Source organism: Arachis ipaensis, chromosome B1 (genome assembly GCF_059453495.1).
Source record: "Arachis ipaensis isolate K30076 ecotype BB chromosome B1, ASM5945349v1, whole genome shotgun sequence".
NCBI classification, from domain to species: domain Eukaryota; kingdom Viridiplantae; phylum Streptophyta; class Magnoliopsida; order Fabales; family Fabaceae; genus Arachis; species Arachis ipaensis.
Genome location: NC_142436.1, coordinates 148,212,170 through 148,236,357, shown reverse-complemented (window position 1 = coordinate 148,236,357; position 24,188 = coordinate 148,212,170). Strand labels below are relative to the sequence as shown.

The window sequence follows — 24,188 nt, the reverse complement described above, 5'->3', positions numbered from 1 at the left end:
TTTATTATTAAGTAAACAAAATTAATATAAAATAAAATTATACATAAAAAAAGCAAAAAAAATAAAATTAAAATAGCAAAAGTGATAAAAAGATTATTTTTATAATTTTATTTTGTCATTTTTATGTATAGAAGATTAGAAAATAGTACATTTTTAACTAAATTAATTTATATTTTTTGTATTCAATTTAAATAAGTAATAAATTATCTTATTTTAATTTATTCCTTAAATTTATATATCATAAAAATTAAATCAAATAATTAATATACATAATTTTAAATTGTGTGATACTTAAATATCTATTCAAATCAATTAGTTGATATAATTAATTCATCATAATGAATTGTCTTTAATGAGTTAAACAAAATAAAGCAGAAGCATACTATGTTTACTCTATCATTAAAGGTAAAAATTCGATTTTTATATAATAGAATAGATAGAATAGATAATATAATAGATGGCGAGAAAGAGAAAGATAAACATTTTAGATCCTAAGTTGTTTCATTTGGATGTTGCAATGTGGGTATCATATTATTTTACTTATTCTACCCTATGGACCCTTTTGTAATTTTATTTCAGTATCAATGGAATTTCACTACCTTTGAGTAATAAATTAAAATTCAAAATGAAACCGAAAAAAAAGTAAGCAGTATAAAATTATTGATTGAAAAATACTCTAAATAATAAAAAGCCAAATTAACTTTAATATTAAATTCATTAATACGATTTTAATTTTATATAATAGTTAGATAATAGATTAGTAAAAGCAAAGGGAAGAATGGCTTTAATTAGTATTTGATAAAATATTCATTTAGAATAATTAAAAAATATAAAATTATGATATTATTAAAAATACTACATTTTTATGTTAAAAAATTATATTTAAATAAAATATTTATAAAATATAAAATTTAGAGTAACATAGCTTCATGAACATTACTCATTAATCAATTATGAACTAACATAAAATTATAATATAATTTATTTATGAAAAAATAATCAATAATTAATATTAATAAATATAAAAATCATCCAAATACTTTGATTAAAAGTATGAGTGATTAATTATTATTCATTATTAATAATATTTTGTTCATAACAAAAACTGAAATATAATTATTCAAATTTAGATTTTAGAAAAATAAACGTATAAGTAACAAATGATCTATTTTATCATGTATATTATAAATTAATGAACTAAACTAACTGATATAATCAATTATAATTAATTAATTGGTATAAATTGTAATAAATTATATGATATTTAAAAAGAAAATAAAATAAATAAAAAATAAAAAGAAATAGAAGAATAGAGGACTACAATAAAATAAATCGAATGTGAGTTTTTTATTTTTTTACAAATTTTATATCACATCCGCTTCAATAATAATAAATAAAAATTCATCAACTTAATATCTAAGAGAAAATGATGAGATAAAATCATAACACAATTCTAAAATAAAAGCTTAAATTAAAACATAATATCATTGCACAACACAAATTGAAAGTAATTTCACATTATAATATACCACACAAATTGGTAAATGACTTAAGCTTAATTATGGATATTTTTTATTTATGCATACATGATAACATATCATATATTGCTCTGAATGATGAGCACAGGAGTTGAAGAGTGTGTGCTGATTTGTGTCATTGATAGTTGCCTTCTTGTGACGACGCCTCATAGGAAGAAAAAGAATTGTTGTAAAAGCTACTCAATGAAAGAGTAATTAGTAAATGAATGATATTTTCTTCTAGCATATATGGTCTTTTATAGTGGTAAAATAAAAATTGAAGGAATAAAATTTTGTATTTTTATATTAAAAATAGAATTTGATATTTATCCTAATAAAATTAAATAACTAATTAGTTATATTTAAATAAATAAAATAAATTAAATAAAAATATTTTTAAGAATTAATCAAATCAATTAGTCAATACAAATAATTAGTATAATTAATTTTATTTGATTTATTGAATTCAAAAAATAAATTAGAAAATAATTGATTGAATTAATTAGTTGATATAATTAATTTATTATAATTGATTGGATTTAATGAATTAAAAAAAATAAATAGGAAAACATAGGAGACAATAATTTTTTTAACTAAATTAATATGTATTTATTGTATTTAATTAGTATAAATAACAAATCATCTACGTTATTATGTACCTTATAAATTATTGAATTAAAATAATTGATATAATAAATTACAATTATTTGATTGGTATAAATTATAATAAATCGTGTGATATTTAAATACCTAATCAAATCAATTAGTTGATATAATTAATTTACTGTAATAAATTGTATTCAATGAGTTATAAAAAATAAATTAAGAAACATGTTAAGAAGTATGCCACGTCCATCATGAAGTGCAGAAATTCAATTTTTATATAATAAAAATATACATTCTTATTCTTATATATGTTATAGAAATATATTTTCATTCCATTAACTTGCTTATTTTTTTTAACTTGCCACATATATTCAGCATGAAATTTTAATTTTTCTAAATAAATTTAGAAGAGAGAATAATACTTTCATTTTGGAGAGAAAATAAATTAATGAAGAATTGACACCTCGCTTTTATTAGTTGATAATGTATTAAATATTAATTTTATATAATTATAATAAATATATTTTTCTAGATTAGTATAATCATACATTATTCATTAAATGTTAACTGTAATATAAAAAATACAATTTATGAAAAATTGACACCTCACTTCAATTGGTTAGGAAAAAATACGTTAGTATATTAAGTAGAAGTATATTATTATTATTATTATTATTATTATTATTATTATTTTTAAAATGATTAAAAATATTTCCGATTGATAATTGATAAGTAGTTTAATAATGTATTAAATATGAATTTTATATAATTATAATAAAGATATTTTTCTAAATTAGTATAATTATGCATTATTCATTAAATGCATTTATTTTTGAGGGAAAATGAATTCATGAGGAATTCACACCTCACTCTCATTAGTTGAGAAAAAATCTAATTTTAATATATTAAGTAGATTATATAAATAGAAATACTTGCTAAGTATATATAAAAGAGGAGATATATAATTATATATAACCTAATTGCTATATATGTAACAGATATAAATTGTTATAATTATAGAAACTTACTATAATTATATTAAATTTAATTATGAATATAAATAAATAAAAGTGATAATAATTAATATTATTTTTTCTTTTTTACATTTAATATTTACCGTAAATATAAAAAATATTGAGAAAAAAAGTAGATATTGACTTTATTTTATTTTATTTTACGTCATGGATTTCTTTACTAAAATTAATAGAGGAAAAAAATCTTTATAATTATATATCAATTTTAATCACAATAAATAAGATGAATCGGTTGAGCAACTAATAAATTTAACGGGTAAATGTTATTTTTCATTTATGAAAAAGTGAGGTAACATGCATGCGTATATTAATATAGGAATAATATATACTCACAGCTTTAAAATCTTCAAGAATATTTGATTGTATTATCCTTCAGACCAAAAAATCCATCCTTTATTTTATTAAATATTTATATTAATTCAATTAGATGATTGTTTTAATAAAAGAAAAGATTATTATTATTATTATTATTATTGAATAATAACGATAATTATCGTTATTAATATATATATATATATATATATATATATATATATATATATATATTTTGTTGCTTCTACAATCGTGTAATAATATTTTCTTTCATTTGTTAACTAATTAAATTTGGTTATTTATATTAAATATATTTAATAATTACTAAAAATTAATCATATAATTATCATTATTAATAACCAATTATTAATAATCAATTTATATTTCTCTAAAATATAATTTTCTATCTTATTATTATTATTATTATTATTATTATTATTATTATTATTATTATTATTATTATTATTATTATTATTATTATTATATAGGTCACCATAAAGATAATAACTTGTCACTAATAAAATTTTAGGATAATGAATAAAAAATTGAATTATATCAATATAATTAAAATAGTTAAAATATTTTTTATTGATAATTAGGTTAATAATACATTAATTATTGATTTTATATAATTATAATAGAAATATTTTTCTAAATTAGTATAATTATAAATTATCCATTAAATGCTAAGTATAATATTGTTATATAATTATAATTAAGATAATTTTCTGAAATAAATTTAAAAGAGATTAGTATAATTATAATAAAGAGATTATCTTAAATTAGTGTAATTATGTATCATTCATTAAATACTAATTATAATATAATTATATCAATTAAAGATAATTTTTAAAAATAAATTTAAAGAGAGAAATAGTGCAATCATTTTGAAGGGAAAATGAATTCATGAGAAAATGACACATTACCATCATAAGTTGGGAGAAAACCCAATTTTAGTATACTAAGGAGATTGGTATAAATTATAATAAATTATATAACATTTAAAAAGAAAATAAAAATAAATAGAATAGATAGAAGACTACAATAAAATAAATTGAATGTGAGAGTTTTTTTTTTGTACATTTCATATCACATCCGTTTCAATAATAATAATAAATAAAAATACGTCAACTTGATATCTAAGAAAAAATGATGAGATAAAATCATAATACAGTTCTAAAGTAAAAGCTTAAATTAGAACATAATATCATTACACAATACATATTGAAATTAATTTCACACTACAATATACCACAAACAGGTAAATGACTTAAATTTAAATACGAAACATTTTTTATTTATGCATACACGATAACACCATGGTCTATAAATACTTCATAGATAACATATCTTATATAGCTCCGAATGATGAGCACGAAAGTTGGAGAGTGTGGTAGTTTGTGTCCACGATAGTTGCCTTCTTGCAATGACGTCTCATAGGAAGAAAAAGAATTGTTGTAAAAGCTATCAAATGAAAGAGTAATTAGTAAACGAATGATAATTTCTTCTAGCATACATGGTCTTTTATAGTGGTAAAATAAAAATGGAAGGAATTAAATTTTATATTTCTATATTAGGAATAGAATTTGATATTTATCCTAATAAAATTATTATTATCAATATAAATGGGTTAACAACTTGCCACTAATAAAATCATTGGATAATGAATAAGAATTAGAAGGATATCAATATAATTAAAATGAATATAATTAAAATGTTTAAAAATATTTTCGATTGATAATTAGATTAATAATGCATTAAATATTAATTTTATATAATTATAAAAGATATTTTCCTAAATTAGTATAATTATGCACTATTCTTTAAAATAATTAAAAATATTTTTTATTAATAATTGGTAAGTAGTTTAATAATGCATTAAATATTAATTTTATATAATTATAATAAAGATATTTTCCTAAATTAGTATAATTATGCATTATTCATTAAATGCATTCATTTTGGAGGAAAAATGGGTTCACGAGAAAGTGACACCTCACTTTCATTAGTTGGGGGAAAACCCAGTTTTAGTATATTAAGTAGATAATAATTTTATTAGGATAAATATCAAATTCTATTCCTAATATAGAAATATAAAATTTAATTCCTTCCATTTTTATTTTACCACTATAAAAGACCATGTATGCTAGAAGAAAATATCATTCGTTTACTAATTACTCTTTCATTTGATAGCTTTTACAACAATTCTTTTTCTTCCTATGAGACGTCATTGCAAGAAGGCAACTATCGTGGACACAAACTACCACACTCTCCAACTTTCGTGCTCATCATTCGGAGCTATATAAGATATGTTATCTATGAGGTATTTATAGACCATGGTGTTATCGTGTATGCATAAATAAAAAATGTTTCGTATTTAAATTTAAGTCATTTACCTGTTTGTGGTATATTGTAGTGTGAAATTACTTTCAATATGTATTGTGTAATGATATTATGTTCTAATTTAAGCTTTTACTTTAGAACTGTATTATGATTTTATCTCATCATTTTTTCTTGGGATAAGTATGATTTTGGTCCCCAAAGTAGAGGTTGAAAATTTATTTCGTCCCCCAACTTTTTTTCGCTCTAAAATGGTCCCCAAGGTTTCAGTTTGCTTTAAAATCGTCCTTCGGACGAAAATACCCTCCCCTCCCCTCCCCTCCCATCTTCTTCCTCCTCTTCTTCTTCTTCTTCAACATTAACGGAAGCAGAACCAGATGCACAAACCCAGAAAAAAAAAAAACAGCCAACAATAGATAACAACAACAACAATGACAAAATTGAAATCAGAAGAACCCACCACCACCACCATTATCATCATGGTCATTATCATTATCATCAGAACCATAAACAAAATTGAAAATCAGAAGAACAACAAGTAGAAGCGGAAGAACAGCAGCAAGCAAAGCTGAACCCAGAAGCCAAAGCTGAACCCAGAAGCTGAAGCAAAACAGAAGCAGAAGCAACACCAATGAACTCAGAACTCAGAAAAATCATCATCATCAAAACTCAGAAAATCATAATCTGAACTCAAACAAACAACAATAAAACTCAGAATCATCTGAACTCAAACAAACAACAATAGAAGAACAATAATAATGGGATCAAAACTCAGAACTCAAAATCATGGTCATCGTCAAAACTCAGAACCCAAAATCAGAAAAACGATAATCATAATGGAATCAAAAGAACAACAACACAGAAACCAGATTGATAATCATGTGCAGAAGCAGCAGAACTAGAAGAAACCACAAGAAACTAGAAACCGGCGAGGAGCAGCGGTGGCGGCGGCAGCGAAGAGCGGCGGCGTCCGTGAAAACCGGTGGCGGCGGCGAGGACCCTTCCCCTTCCCCCTCTTCTTCCCGTCCCGAAACCCCCCTCCCCCTCTTCTCCCTTCGCGTTTCCTTCCCCCTTTCCCCGAGGAGCAGAGCGGTGGCGGCGGCGGTAAGAAAGACCGGTGGCGGCGGCGAGGAGAGAAGAAAAAGAAGAAGAAGAAGGTGGTGCGGTGCAGGGCGGCAAGGCGGCGGGCGGCGGGCGGCGGTCCCCTTCCCTTCCCCTTCCCCCCTGCCCCCTTTTTCTCCCCCCCATCCCTTTTCTTTCTTTCCCCACCCCGTATCTATCCCTTTCTTTTTTTTTTAATTTATTTTATATTTATTTTATTTTATAATTTTTTTAATAAAGAGTAGTTTGGTAATAAAAAAAATGAAATTGGTAAAAAGGACGATTTTAAAACAAACTGAAACCTTGGGGACCATTTTAGAGCGAAAAAAAGTTGGGGGACGAAATAAATTTTCAGCCTCTACTTTAGGGACCAAAATCATACTTATCCCTTTTTTCTTAGATATCAAGTTGACGTATTTTTATTTATTATTATTATTGAAACGGATGTGATATGAAATGTACAAAAAAAAAAACTCTCATATTCAATATATTTTATTGTAGTCTTCTATCTATTCTATTTATTTTTATTTTCTATTTAAATGTTATATAATTTATTATAATTTATACCAATCTCCTTAGTATACTAAAATTGGGTTTTCTCCCAACTTATGATGGTGATGTGTCATTTTCTCATGAATTCATTTTTCCTCCAAAATGATTGCACTATTTCTCTCTTTAAATTTATTTTTAAAAATTATCTTTAATTGATATAATTATATTATAATTAATATTTAATGAATGATACATAATTATACTAATTTAAGATAATCTCTTTATTATAATTATACTAATCTCTTTTAAATTTATTTCAGAAAATTATCTTAATTATAATTATATAACAATATTATACTTAGCATTTAATGGATAATTTATAATTATACTAATTTAGAAAAATATTTCTATTATAATTATATAAAATCAATAATTAATGCATTATTAACCTAATTATCAATCAAAAATATTTTAACTATTTTAATTATATTGATATAATTCTATTTTTTATTCATTATCCTAAAATTTTATTAGTGACAAGTTATTATCTTAATGGTGACCTATATAATAATAATAATAATAATAATAATAATAATAATAATAATAATAATAATAATAATAATAATAATAAGATAGAAAATTATATTTTAGAGAAATATAAATTGATTATTAATAATGATAATTATATGATTAATTTTTAGTAATTATTAAATATATTTAATATAAATAACCAAATTTAATTAGTTAACAAATGAAAGAAAATATTATTACACGATTGTAGAAGCAACAATATATATATATATATATATATATATATATATATATATATATATATTAATAACGATAATTATCGTTATTATTCAATAATAATAATAATAATAATAATCTTTTCTTTTATTAAAATAATCATCTAATTGAATTAATATAAATATTTAATAAAAATAAAGGATAGATTTTTTGGTTTGAAGGATAATACAATCAAATATTTTTGAAGATTTTAAAACTGTGAATATATATTATTCCTATATTAATATACGCATGCATGTTACTTCATTTTTTCATAAATGGAAAATAACATTTACCCGTTAAATTTATTAGTTGCTCAACCGATTCATCTTATTTATTGTGATTAAAATTGACATATAATTATAAAGATTTTTTTCTCCATTAATTTTAGTAAAGAAATCCATGACATAAAATAAAATAAAATAAAGTCAATATCTACTTTTTTTCTCAATATTTTTTATATTTACGGTAAATATTAAATGTAAAAAAAAAAATATTAATTATTATCACTTTTATTTATTTATATTCATAATTAAATTTAATATAATTATAGTAAGTTTCTATAATTATAACAATTTATATCTGTTACATATATAGCAATTAGGTTATATATAATTATATATCTCCTCTTTTATATATACTTAGTGTAAGACCCCAAATTTTCGAAAATTTATTTAATAAAATAAAATTTAATTTAGTTATTATTATTATTATTATTATTATTATTATTATTATTATTATTATTATTATTATTATCCTAGCTTCCATTATATCCCTTGGCCGAATGCCATCTCGGAAAGGAAGAAAGCCACCAACGTGGCTTAGTATGCATACATATAATTTATAAATTTGACACATTATGTTAGTCATTAAACGTCATTATCAATTTTTGCTTCATTATTTCTTCTTGTCGCCGAACCATAATCAAAGGAAATAAGAGAGAGACCGAAGCTTTGCAAGAGATAGAGAACTAAGAGAGAACCGTTCTCTAATCTTCTAGTTTCGATTTCTTGCCATCTATAACTCCAATAAAAAATATAATTCGATAAAAGTGTTCGTATCATTTTCCTCTACGTGTTGGCGTTACTTTTGTCCGGTGGAAGTCGACGGTGACGTAGCTCCTCTATCCCTTGAGTTCGGTTAACTGGAGTTCTAGGAAGCACAGACGATTTTTGACGCTTTCTCCTTCAGCAGCTCGGTCAAAAAGCTTCTCCGGAGCTTTCGATAATTTTGATTTCATACGAAGGTAGGGGATTTTTGTTTTGAAATTAACTGTTTTTAAACTATGAATGTCAAGGAAGTCTAGTGGGTATTTATAAATAATTTATGCTTGTTTGAAATGACTGAATGATGAGCTTGAATTGTGTTTGTGACTGAATTTGATGCATATCTGAATATGTATTTGATTTCTTGATTGAAAAGAGGTTGAAAATGGTTCAGTTGGGACCCGAAAAAGGGTGGCTAACCCCGAGTTTTAGGGGAAGTGCTGCCAAAATTTTATAAAATCTGAGGTTTTATTTGAAAAGTTATTTTAAAAGGTTTGATTTTAGAAAATTAAATTATTTAAAATATATTTAGTTAAGAAAAGATTTACTTTATTTTAAAGTTTGATTTATTAAGAAAAATATAATGTTTTAAACCCAATCTTTTAAGGAGAGATTTTGTTTTAAGTAAAGATTTGAGCTCGGTTTATTAAGAAAAGGAATCTCTGCCACAGGAGAGCAGAGAACAAGGATTTAAAGAATATATTAATTAATGCAGTGTCTGCCACAGGAGAGCAGATGTGACATTGTTTGGGCCTTAGTGCCAAATGTAAAGTGGAGACGCCCACACACTGAGAACTGTTTTCTAGATGTACGCTTATTGATTTGGAAAGTCACACTGATGCGGCCTGGCCGTACGACTTATAAGCACACTGATGCATCTGGAAAACCATATCTGGGACTCGTGCCCGGGTAATGTCGGGAGCGGGTAGGCAACCGACACATGAGCTCATGGCCTGCGTTAGGGATAGACATGCATCATGTTGTTTGCACATTTGCATTTGATTGCGCTTGCTTGTCTTATTACGTTGTGATTGTACTGTTTGTCTTGTTGTGACTTGCTTGTACTTTGAATTGAATCTCTTGCTTGCACTACTTGTTTGTGAGTGTATTAAAGTGATTACGAGTTGACATTTGACTGAGGATTAACTATGTGCTGAGAGACAGAAAATGTGACTAGTTTTATATTTAAAATTTGTTGAGTTTAGAAATTTAAAGAAAAGTAATTATTTATTTAAAGTAGAAATAAAAGTATTTTCAAAAGTTTAACAAAATAGTTTTACTAAGTAAGTTAATTATTTGCATTAAATTCATTATTTTTATGGCATTCCCATTCCCTACTGAGAACTAGTGGTTTTGTTCTCACCCCAAATCTTCCACCCTTTCAGTGACACAGGTTCGGAGATTCAGTAAGAAGCTGCAGACGATTAGTAGATTTACTTGTGATTCCTGTTATTTTTATAGAGTTCCCTCGTCCTTGTTGTTTTAGGGTTTTTATTTTATCCGGAGGGATAGGTATTGTATTTGAGTTTTACATTGAATCTAATTGTATAGCATTTATTATTATTAATAATTGTGTGATTTTAATTACTACAAATAATTTTTCTGGTATTTTCTTATAAACTGAAATGCGATATCGACCTAAAGGCTCAATATTAAATAGTAAATAAGGAGAACAGGTTAGTAACTCCTTACTTTTGGTACGATCATGACGTGCTAAAAGTTAGGGTGTTACATTATGGTATCAGAGCTGTTCGTTCCTGTTAGAGTCTTGGGAATGGACTGACTATGCTTTACTGCATACTTTGAGTGTTTGTCATGCAGTAGGACTTGTCCCACTGACAAGAGTTTGAATTTCAAATGCATGATTGTCTATTGATTAATGCTGTTAGTCGACCGTTGCATCTCTCATGGTATTAGGTTTGGCCAAATTAATACTAATGATTCATGTATATGGAAACACTAATGGATTATCATAGACGAGATAGAAGTAATAGGTAACGTAAATCGTGGGTTTTGGGAACGTTAGAAGTTAAGTTTAGGGGTTAGCTCCGTTTCAACGCATAATCCTTATTCGTGCTAATGTGAATCTCTTCCTTCCTTGCTTGCAGAGAAATTTTTGTTTCGAACTTCTTTCTTGAGATATGTTTTGAATAACTCCCGACCATATCTTGTCATTTATAAGATATGATTTCCTTCACATGAACTGGACATGCCAAATCTTTTTCTTTCCTTTTTTGACGTTTGAAAGTGAAGTTGATGCAGACCTTTTCTATCTTATATCAATTTTCGAAGACGAAAATTTTTATAAGTGGGGTAGGATGTAAGACCCCAAATTTTCGAAAATTTATTTAATAAAATAAAATTTAATTTAATTATTATCATTATTATTATCATTATCGTTATCATTATCCTAGCTTCCATTATATCCCTTGGCCGAATGCCATCTGGGAAAGGAAGAAAGCCACCAACGTGGCTTAGTATGCATACATATAATTTATAAATTTGACACATATTATGTTAGTCATTAAACATCATTATCAATTTTTGCTTCATTATTTCTTCTTGTCACCGAACCATAATCAAAGGAAATAAGAGAGAGACCGAAGCTTTGCAAGAGAGAACCGTGAAAAATCTCTAATCTTCTAGTTTCGATTTCTTGCGATCTATAACTCCAATAAAAAATCTAATCCGATAAAAGTGTTCGTATCCTTCTTCTCTACGTGTTGGCGTTACTTTTGTCCGGTGGAAGTCGACGGTAACGTAGCTCCTCTATCCCTTGAGTTCGGTTAACTGGAGTTCTAGGAAGCACAGACGATTTCTGACGCTTTCTCCTTCAGCAGCTCGGTCAGAAAGCTTCTCCGGAGCCTTCGATAATTTTGATTTCATACGAAAGTAGGAAATTTTTGTTTTGAAATTAACTGTTTTTAAACTATGAATGTCATGGAAGTATAGTGGATATTTGTAAATAATTTATGATTGTTTGAAATGACTGAATGATGAGCTTGAATTGTGTTTGTGACTGAATTTGATGCATATCTGAATATGTATTTGATTTCTTGATTGAAAAGAGGTTGAAAATGGTTCAGTTGGGACCCGAAAAAGGGTGGCTAACCCCGAGTTTTAGGGGAAGTGCTGCCAAAATTTTATAAAATCTGAGGTTTTATTTGAAAAGTTATTTTAAAAGGTTTGATTTTAGAAAATTAAATTATTTAAAATAGGGTAAATACCCTTTCCGGCCCCTGAGCATTTTAAATTGGGACATGTCGCACCTTTATCATCCAGAAACCTCAACCAGGTCCTCAACCATCAACATTAGTGGACGTATCGACCCCTGTGACCGGTTGCCAACAGGTTGCCTGGATGACGTGTCAGGTGGAGGCTGAGTTGTCAAATGCAGGTGCCACGTGTCACTAGAAGTTGTTGCAGGGACTAAAAACCCCCTCCCTGCCCAAACTGTTCTCAGCCCCACCGGCAACACCCTCCACTCACCATTCCTCCCCAGCACTCCTCCACCACCGCCACCGCCGCAACCACTACAACCGCCGCACAACCTTCGCAATTCATGCGAGTCCTCCACCTCTTTTTCTTACTCCACAACCTCCCAAAGTTTCACCCAATGAAGGTTCTCTCTCCCGACAACACCTTCCACCACCACTACCACTACTCCTCCGCCACAACAACCACCACCAATGCCACCACCGCTTCTACTCCCTCCAGCTGTTTCTCCCACAAGCCAACCACATGAACATCATGATAATGTGCATGGATCGGAACCAGAAGACGACGAAGACGAAGAGGATCAAGGCCAAGGCCGTGGAGTCAAAGAGGATCTTGATGAAATCAAACAAACCTTAACTCGTCAATTATGGGGAATGGCTAGTTTCCTCGCTCCTCCTGCACCTTCCAATTCCAACCCTTCATCTCCCCATTCTCACGACCTCTACCAAGACTCTATTCCCGATCATTCTCGGCCCGATTATTCCGACGTCGACCAACCTGATCCTAAACCCATCGGATCCGATTTCGGAGGGAACCACCGACCTGAATTGGAGGAATACGCTCCTGAACGAGCCGTTGGGATCACCGACGAGGTTTTGTCCTTCGCCTTCAATATCGCTATGCATCCCGAGACCTGGCTCGATTTTCCTATTGACGAGGAAGACGATCCTCAAGGTAACCTCCTTTTTGAAATTAAATAAAAAAAAACGAAGAAATGCATTAGATCGCTGGTTCATCATTTCGTTTTCCAATTTTGTTCTTGCTTATAGTCATTTTTGTTGTGAATCTTAATCTTAGGTGATCATTTTAATTAAATTCAATTCTGCTGGTCATCATACAAGCTTCAGTGTTTTATAATGGTGAATTTTGGGATTTCTGATTGCATCTCTTGCCTCATTGTACCTGTAGATTTTGACATGTCCGATGCACAACAAGAGCATGCGGTGGCAATTGAGAGACTTATTCCTAGATTGAATGCACTCATAATTGAACTCTGTCCTTGCCATATGAGTGAAAGTTACTTCTAGAAAGTCTATTTTGTGCTTTTGCATTCAAGGCTTAATAAAGAAGATGCTTCCATTTTGTCTACACCACAGACAACCGGCTCCGGATTCGGAGCCGGTTGTGAGTTGAAGCTCGGAGAGGTGAAAGAGTTCTTCAAAATTGTTGGGAAGTAGAAGCGGTGGTGGCGTTGGTGGTGGTTGTTGTGGCGAAAGAGTAGTGGTAGTGGTGGTGGAAGGTGTTGTCGGGAGAGAGAACCTCCATTGGGTGAAGCTTTGGGAGGTTGTGGAGGAAGAAGAAGAGGTGAAGGACTCGCATGAGTTGCGAAGGTTGTGAGGCGGTTGTAGTGGTGGCGGCGGTGGAGGAGTGCTGGGGAGGGATGGTGAGTGGAGGGTGTTGCCGGTGGGGCTGAGAACAGTTTGGGCAGGGAGGGGGTTTTTAGTCCCTGCAACAACTTCTAGTGACACGTGGCACCTGCATTTGACAACTCAGCCTCCACCTGACACGTCATCCAGGCAACCTGTTGGCAACCGGTCACAGGGGTCGATACGTCCACTAATGTTGATGGTTGAGGACCTGGTTGAGGTTTCTGGATGATAAAGGTGCGACATGTCCCAATTTAAAATGCTCAGGGTACTTTATTTTAAAGTTTGATTTATTAAGAAAAATATAATGTTTTAAACCAAATCTTTTAAGGAGAGATTTTGTTTTAAGTAAAGATTTGAGCTCGGTTTATTAAGAAAAGGAATCTCTGCCACAGGAGAGCAGAGAACAAGGATTTAAAGAATATATTAATTAATGCAGTGTCTGCCACAGGAGAGCAGATGTGACATTGTTTGGGCCTTAGTGCCAAATGTAAAGTGGGAACGCCCACACACTGAGAACTGTTTTCCAGATGTACGCTTATTGATTTGAAAAGTCACACTGATGCGGCCTGGCCGTACGACTTATAAGCACACTGATGCATTTGGAAAATCATATCTGGGACTCGTGCCCGGGTAATGTCGGGAGCGGGTAGGCAACCGACACATGAGCTCATGGCCTGCGTTAGAGATAGACATGCATCATGTTGTTTGCACATTTGCATTTGATTGCGCTTGCTTGTCTTATTACTTTGTGATTGTACTGTTTGTCTTGTTGTGACTTGCTTGTACATTGAATTGAATCTCTTGCTTGCACTACTTGTTTGTGAGTGTATTAAAGTGATTACGAGTTGACATTTGACTGAGGATTAACTATGTGCTGAGAGACAGAAAATGTGACTAGTTTTATATTTAAAATTTGTTTTGAGTTTAGAAATTTAAAGAAAAGTAATTATTTATTTAAAGTAGAAATAAAAGTATTTTCAAAAGTTTAACAAAATAGTTTTACTAAGTAAGTTAATTATTTGCATTAAATTCATTACTTTTACGGCATTTCCATTCCCTACTGAGAACTAGTGGTTTTGTTCTCACCCCAAATCTTCCACCCTTTCAGTGACACAGGTTCGGAGATTCAGTAAGAAGCTGCAGACGATTAGTAGATTTACTTGTGATTCCTGTTATTTTTATAGAGTTCCCTCGTCCTTGTTGTTTTAGGGTTTTTATTTTATCCGGAGGGATAGGTATTGCATTTGAGTTTTACATTGAATCTAATTGTATAGCATTTATTATTATTAATAATTGTGTGATTTTAATTACTACAAATAATTTTTCTGGTATTTTCTTATAAACTGAAATGCGATATCGACCTAAAGGCTCAATATTAAATAGTAAATAAGGAGAACAGGTTAGTAACTCCTTACTTTTGGTACGATCATGACGTGCTAAAAGTTAGGGTGTTACACTTAGCAAGTATTTCTATTTATATAATCTACTTAATATATTAAAATTGGATTTTTTCTCAACTAATGAGAGTGAGGTGTGAATTCCTCATGAATTCATTTTCCCTCAAAAATAAATGCATTTAATGAATAATGCATAATTATACTAATTTAGAAAAATATCTTTATTATAATTATATAAAATTCATATTTAATACATTATTAAACTACTTATCAATTATCAATCGGAAATATTTTTAATCATTTTAATAATAATAATAATAATAATAATAATAATATACTTCTACCTAATATACTAAAGTTGTATTTTTTCCTAACCAATTGAAGTGAGGTGTCAATTTTTCATAAATTGTATTTTTTATATTACAGTTAACATTTAATGAATAATGTATGATTATACTAATCTAGAAAAATATATTTATTATAATTATATAAAATTAATATTTAATACATTATCAACTAATAAAAGCGAGGTGTCAATTCTTCATGAATTTATTTTCTCTCCAAAATGAAAGTATTATTCTCTCTTCTAAATTTATTTAGAAAAATTAAAATTCCATGCTGAATATATGTGGCAAGTTAAAAAAAAATAAGCAAGTTAATGGAATGAAAATATATTTCTATAACATATATAAGAATAAGAATGTATATTTTTATTATATAAAAATTGAATTTCTGCACTTCATGATGGACGTGGCATACTTCTTAACATGTTTCTTAATTTATTTTTTATAACTCATTGAATACAATTTATTACAGTAAATTAATTATATCAACTAATTGATTTGATTAGGTATTTAAATATCACACGATTTATTATAATTTATACCAATCAAATAATTGTAATTTATTATATCAATTATTTTAATTCATTAATTTATAAGGTACATAATAGCGTAGATGATTTGTTATTTATACTAATTAAATACAATAAATACATATTAATTTAGTTAAAAAAATCATTGTCTCCTATGTTTTCCTATTTATTTTTTTTTAATTCATTAAATCCAATCAATTATAATAAATTAATTATATCAACTAATTAATTCAATCAATTATTTTCTAATTTATTTTTTGAATTCAATAAATCAAATAAAATTAATTATACTAATTATTTGTATTGACTAATTGATTTGATTAATTCTTAAAAATATTTTTATTTAATTTATTTTATTTATTTAAATATAACTAATTAGTTATTTAATTTTATTAGGATAAATATCAAATTCTATTTCTAATATAAAAATACAAAATTTTATTCCTTCAATTTTTATTTTACCACTATAAAAGACCATATATGCTAGAAGAAAATATCATTCATTTACTAATTACTCTTTCATTGAGTAGCTTTTACAACAATTCTTTTTCTTCCTATGAGGCGTCGTCACAAGAAGGCAACTATCAATGACACAAATCAGCACACACTCTTCAACTCCTGTGCTCATCATTCAGAGCAATATATGATATGTTATCATGTATGCATAAATAAAAAATATCCATAATTAAGCTTAAGTCATTTACCAATTTGTGTGGTATATTATAATGTGAAATTACTTTCAATTTGTGTTGTGCAATGATATTATGGTTTAATTTAAGCTTTTATTTTATAATTGTATTATGATTTTATCTCATCATTTTCTCTTAGATATTAAGTTGATGTATTTTTATTTATTATTATTGAAGCGGATGTGATATAAAATTTGTAAAAAAATAAAAAAACTCACATTTGATTTATTTTATTATAGTCTTCTATTCTTCTATTTCTTTTTATTTTTTTATTTATTTTATTTTCTTTTTAAATATCATATAATTTATTACAATTTATACCAATTAATTAATTATAATTGATTATATCAGTTAGTTTAGTTCATTAATTTATAATATACATGATAAAATAGATCATTTGTTACTTATACGTTTATTTTTCTAAAATCTAAATTTGAATAATTATATTTCAGCTTTTGTTATGAATAAAATAATATTAATAATGAATAATAATTAACCACTCATACTTTTAATCAAAGTATTTGGATGATTTTTATATTTATTAATATTAATTATTGATTATTTTTTCATAAATAAATTATATTATAATTTTATGTTAGTTCATAATTGATTAATGATTAATGTTCATGAAGCTATGTGACTCTAAATTTTATATTTTATAAATATTTTATTTAAATATAATTTTTTAACATAAAAATGTAGTATTTTTAATAATATCATAATTTTATATTTTTTAATTATTCTAAATGAATATTTTATCAAATACTAATTAAAGCCATTCTTCCCTTTGCTTTTACTAATCTATTATCTAACTATTATATAAAATTAAAATCGTATTAATGAATTTAATATTAAAGTTAATTTGGCTTTTTATTATTTAGAGTGTTTTTCAATCAATAATTTTATACTCCTTACTTTTTTTTCGGTTTCATTTTGAATTTTAATTTAGTACTCAAAGGTAGTGAAATTCCATTGATATTGAAATAAAATTACAAAAGGGTCCATAGGGTAGAATAAGTAAAATAATATCATACCCACATTGCAACATCCAAATGAAACAACTTAGGATCTAAAATGTTTATCTTTCTCTTTCTCGTCATCTATTATATTATCTATTCTATCTATTCTATTATATAAAAATCGAATTTTTACCTTTAATGAAAGAATAAACGTAGTATGCTTCTGCTTTATTTTGTTTAACTCATTAAAGACAATTCATTATGATGAATTAATTATATCAACTAATTGATTTGAATAGATATTTAAGTATCACACAATTTAAAATTATGTATATTAATTATTTGATTTAATTTTTATGATATATAAATTTAAGGAATACATTAAAATAAGATAATTTATTACTTATTTAAATTGAATACAACAAATATAAATTAATTTAGTTAAAATTTTACTATTTTCTAATCTTCTATACATAAAAATGACAAAATAAAATTACAAAAATAATCTTTTTATCACTTTTGCTATTTTAATTTTATTTTTTTGCTTTTTTTATGTATAATTTTATTTTATATTAACTTTGTTTATTTAATAATAAAATATACTCATATTAATTCTATCATATAATAATATATTAATCGAAGAATTTCAATAGCTATCAACTACATCTAATAGAATGACTGAGAAGTGAGAACTACGAGAAGTTAAACCCAAGTTCAAAATGCTGAAATAAAGAAAAGAAAACAGTGGATATATGATTAGAGAAAAATGTATAATAATGACAAAATATACTAAAATTGAATTTTTTCTCCAACTAATAAAAGTGAGGTGTTCATGAATTCATTTTTTCTCTAAAATGAAATCACTATTTTTTTTCTAAATTTATTTTAGAAAAATATATTTATTATAATTATATTACAATTAACATTTAACGAATAATGCATGATTATACTAATTTAGAGAAATATTTTTATTATAATTATATAAAATCAATATTTAATACATTATCAACTAACAAAAGTGAGGTGTCTATTCCTCATGAATTCATTTTTCTTCCAAAATAAAAGTACTATTCTCTCTTCTAAATTTATTTTAGAAAAATATCTTTATTAATAATTATATTACAATATTACAATTAGCATTTAATGAAGAAAAAGTCTAGGGGCCAGCAACTTTTTCAAATTCTTGCCAGCCTGTAACCAACAAGAAAAAGTGAGCCATTGGATGAAATCTCACACCATTAAAACCATCATTGATGGCTATTTGATGGCTACAAATACCAAAAGTTGCTGGCCCCTAGCACTCCTCTTTAATGAATAATGCATAATTATAATAATTTACAAAAATAAAATAAAGTCCAGTCATTTATCTTCCGACTGCACACGTGTGTAGAATAACTTTTAAGAAGGAGTCATGTATAGTAAATACGCTCGATGATTGTAAAACTGTATACTAACATTGATATAATATTATTTCAGGTATATGTTTTGCAGGCATCAAAGAAAAGTGTTGAGTTATTTTTTAGTAAATTTAAATTATTTATTGTTTATTAGAGAATTTTGTGCATTAGAATTTTCTAATAATTTATTATTTGTTTTGAGCTAATTTTGATATGTCCTTACTTGACAGTAAAACAACATATAAAAATTTGTTGGTGGGTCTAAGTATTATTAAGTTATTTATGGTCACATTGAGTATATATGTTTGATTTATTGAAGAAAGTAGATTACTAAAACCAATTAATAACTATTTTAGAGTTAATATATTTAACACTAGATTAAGAAAAACAAATAATACATAACATATTATATTTTTATTAATCAAATTATTATAATTTAAATTAATTTTAACAAAATAATTTAAAATTATAATTTTAATCTTTAATACACTTGTTTCATTGAGAAAAGTTCAAAATTCTAGAATATGCAATAAGCATAGCATCAAAACTAGTCATTACCTTAACTTTATCAAGAGTATCCAACGGTCCAGCAACACCAGACACAGTTCTGCATTCTGCAATATCAAAAACAATCTTATTCTTGCCAATGTGATAAACTCATCAACCCAATAACCATTCGAAAATACTTTTCTTCCCCCACAATGACAAGCACAAAAAAGAAATGGTGATTTGCTAATTCATCAACCAGTGAAACACAATGTTTACCACTTCAAAGCATTTGATATTCAATAACCATCTACAATTTAGGAGCATTATTTTCATTTAACTATTTTCTCGATCAAATTATTGCTCGTCACTTTCAAAAGTTTCTTCCGAACCCTAAAAGTTAAAATCAGACAAAACGTCCAAATTATGTATTGCGATACAGTAAGAGGAGGAACGAACCTCTACACCGGTTTTGGCTTGGAAGTTGACAAAGGAATTCCTCTCCTGCGGAATGCAATCCCTAGCTGCGGATCTTAATGGTAAGGAAGGAAAGGGGAGACTCATCAAAAAGGAAGGAAAGGAGAGGAAAGGAAGGAAAGGAAGGAAAGGAAGCTAACCTGGATCGTCGAAGAGGAAGGCGTTGACGATTTTGGCAGAGAAGACACAGAGGACGACAAGGAGAGGAAGCTGCAGGAGACGACACCGGATGAAATCGCCGCTGTAGGAGATGTCGTCGATGGAGATCGATGCCGGAGGAGATGTCACAGAGAAGGTCGTCAGTAAATGCCAGAGGATCGGAGATCGTCGCAGAGGCCAACCAGGACAACAGCCTCACGGCGTAGTTAGGGTAATGAGTAAGGGTTTCAATTGAGTAAGGGTTTCTGAAATATCAAGTTATTTTAAAATATTATGGAACATGAACAATAAATATTTTATTATTTTTACTCTATCATAAATATTTTTATTTTATTTTTATATTAAAATAACTATTATTTTTAAATTTTAATAATTTATTAATTAATTTATATCTTTTATACTATTATATACTACAAGTATTTATTAAAAAATAATATTAATAGATATTATATAATTATAAAAAATAAGTGAGTTTATCATTATTGTTAAATAAAAATATAATTAATTTAAAAATGAGTGAGTTTATAATTAAAATTAAAATAAATTAAATAAAAGTAAACAATTTGATAAAAGATATCTATATGTATTATAATTTACTTATATTTTATTAGAAAACATAGTGTTTTGGTGGTTGTGGAGCTTTTTGGTTTCCTTGAGGGCAGGGGTTCGAACCCTACCTCAAGCATTTTGGAAATATTTTCTTCCAAACGGTTCGATCAGACCACCTCACCGATTTTGACCGATTCGCACCGGTTCACACCGAGTTTGACCGGTTCAATTTCTTGTGCGGTTCAAATACTTGACCAGACCGGTATAGAGTCTGGTTCATCAGTTTTTCGGTCGAATCGACCGGTCCGGTTCAATTTTTACAACTATGCTTTACTCTTCTTTCTGTATATATACTAGCTTAATTTATATATTTTTATTTTTAAAATTATAAATTTGATAAAATAATTTAAAAATTAAAAATAAAAAATATTTAAAAACAAATATAAAAATTTTAATATTTATTTAACTTTAGAACGTATAAAATTTATAAATTTGAATTAAATAATATATTTAAAAATTATGTATAACAAAATAAAGATAAATATTTCTAAACGTTAATTACAAATTAACTATTTATAAGCATTATTAAATTTATTTATTATTTTTTAATAGTATTTAATTTAAAATGGAGATAAAAATTTATATTCAAAACACTGTTATTTTCATATATAATTCTAATAGATAAAAAATAATTATTTTTAATTTTATATTCAATTTCTTAAATTATCTTTAATGGTATTTTTTTTATTACTTCCACTTTTTGTTTCACTCGATCGTAATTAATTAATATTATTAGCAATTTTTAATATTATCTATCACTTTGATATATAACCTTTCATTCTATCAACTGTTATGAGTTATTGAAATTTTGTTAAAAGAAGTATTTTTTTTTTTGTGTCTTTTAAGACTTTAAAGTATTTGTACCTTTTAGTATGTTGTTGAGCGATGTATTATATGTGATTTTTACATAAGTTTTTAATGGGATTAAATTATAAATCAAGTTATTTTGTGTGTATTTTTAAAGGTTCTAAAAATCGGACTTGATTGACCGTTTTCGATTGGATTAATTGAAAACTTAAAATACTAAAATTATATGAACTTGAAAGAGAGAAATTGAAGCTGTAAAGCTAAATATCTTTCGGTCACTCCCATAAATCAATTGTTGAATTAAGAAATTAATTAAATTAATTTGATGATGACAAACATTATTGTTAGTGGGCTAAACACCCAATTAGTTTTAATTGAACTTGGTTAAGTGTTGCAAGCCAAAAAGAAAGAAAGAAGCAGCCCAATAAGATGGAGATCAAACCAGAAACACAAACGGGCTATAACTCACTTAAAGCCCAAATTGATTGAGCAAGGAATTCAAATGGGCTGAACCAGGAAAGAGCCAAACCAAGCCCAATTTGATAACACTCAAGGCTGATCCCTCCATTTTGCTTTTAGTAAAGCAACATTCACTTTTTCCTCTTCAGTCAGAACTCAGAGAGAGAAAGAGAAAGCTTAGTCCCTAAGTTCTTCACAAAAAAAGCAAGAAAGAGAAGGTTAAGCAAAAAGGTTAAAATCTAATCACCCACATCAAACTGTATCAAGAAGTCAGAAGCTGAAAGGTGATTTCATTTCCTTATACATGCATCATATCTTCTTCTCTTCATCTTCAACATTCTGCCAATCCATTTTTGGGTTACATGGAAAAGATGATCTCTGGTCTACAATGTTGTGCATCTACGGTCATAAGTGTGTCTTGGGGACCAAGTTGTGTTTCAATTGCCAAGATCTGGGTTTACCATTGAAAATATTTTGTTTTGATGTCCTGTGGCTTTCGATCAACAAGAGAAGGTCAGAACTAAAGTTCCTAATTTGAGGATTAACTGGAAAAGGTGATATGGTGAGTTGGTGAAGCACACTGCTCTAGGATTGACATAGGAAAGAGCAACTCAGTAACATGCAATGAGATACAAAAGAAGATTTTTTATCATTCAGAAGCTAAGGAGAGATAACCAGTGTTTTGAGATTTTGTTCTGAGGAGTGTTTTTTGAAGAAGTTCATCAACTTGGACAGTGCTTCCTAGTCAAAGGGGCATTCCGCCAGAATGAGGAACTAAATCAGAGGCAAGCAAATCAGGTTCATCACATAGCAAAGAGGCTGTTGAAGCATCAATCTTCTTCATGTTTAACAGATTGTAATTCTCTTTTTAATGTTTATCTTTCTGTAATTTCTTGAGATAAAAGACTGAATGAGAGAGTCATTGAAAGAGCCTAAGAGTGAAAGAAAAAGGCAGAGAGATACACAATATGAAAAGCCTAGAGTGATTTCAGATTTTTTTAGGTTGATTTTGTGTCTTGTATCTTGTACCTGTGAGGTACCCCTTTCTTAGTTGGGTGAGCACTAAGAGTGTATAGTTAGGTATTATCATAACCAAGTCAAGTTAGGTTAGAACTTGAGTGTGAAAGGATTGTGTCAATCTTATGGAATTAGTGTATGTAATACTTTAACTATAGTGGAAATTCCACCACTGTTGTGGTGGAGACTAGATGTAGGTTGTATTGCACAAGGCAACCGAACCAGAATACATGATGGTGTCAGCTTCTCTCTTCCCTGCTCTGTTCTCTTTTCTGATATTCATGAGACAAAATAAAATTGTCTCATAAATTTTCCACTGCCGAGTTCAAACAGATTCAGATTGAAAGTTTGTTTTAAAAGGTTATTTAATTAAAGTAAAAGAAGGTCATAAATTCAACCCCCTCTTCTCTGAGCCTTCTACAACCTTCAATTGGTATCACAACCACAGTTGCCTATACTCTAACTGAAGGCCAGTCAAACAACAGGCCACCCTTCTTCAACGGGAAGAACTATGCCTACTGGAAAGAGAGGATGAGGATTTTCATTCAATTCATTGACTACAACATATGGAGGATTGTTGTAAACGGTCCTAAAGTTCCAACAAAAATAAGTGTTGATGGAATGGTGACTCCAAAAGAAGAAGCTGAATGGAATGATGATGACAAGAAGAAAATGGAACTGAATGCTAAAGCCATCAACCTTCTTCACTGTGCTATCAGCTTTGAAGAGTACCAAAAGGTGTCTAGATGCAAGACA

General features: G+C 27.8%; 2 protein-coding genes across 4 annotated transcripts in view; one reads left to right on the top strand and one right to left on the bottom strand.

The window, feature by feature from the left end:
* Positions 1-20,786, bottom strand: part of LOC107616846 (dnaJ homolog subfamily C GRV2-like) — a 55,436-nt gene extending 34,650 nt beyond the window's left edge. The window contains exons 1-4 of one of the 3 annotated variants that reach the window (XR_015902598.1): positions 20,522-20,786; positions 20,364-20,436; positions 19,977-20,032; positions 4,602-4,933 (exon numbers count right to left, since the gene is read on the bottom strand). The gene's annotated coding sequence lies outside the window, so the exon portion shown is untranslated. Of the gene's footprint in view, positions 1-4,601; positions 4,934-5,810; positions 6,410-19,976; positions 20,033-20,363; positions 20,437-20,521 lie in introns of those variants that run through there. The other 2 variants (XR_015902597.1, XM_088502146.1) reach the window with 2 other exon arrangements.
* LOC148578834 (uncharacterized) lies at positions 12,924-13,760 on the top strand. The gene is made up of 2 exons (XM_088502155.1): positions 12,924-13,407; positions 13,642-13,760. The coding sequence occupies exons 1-2, from the start codon at positions 12,924-12,926 to the stop codon at positions 13,758-13,760; spliced, it is 603 nt and encodes a 200-aa protein (XP_088358281.1).
* Positions 20,787-24,188: the final 3,402 nt, after the last annotated feature.

Coding starts and splice junctions, on each gene's coding strand:
- LOC148578834 (XM_088502155.1), top strand. CDS start 12,924: ATGCCACCACCGCTTCTACTCCCTCCAGCTGTTTCTCCCACAAGCCAA. Junction 13,408..13,641: donor CGAGGAAGACGATCCTCAAG/GTAACCTCCTTT, acceptor TTGTACCTGTAG/ATTTTGACATGTCCGATGCA.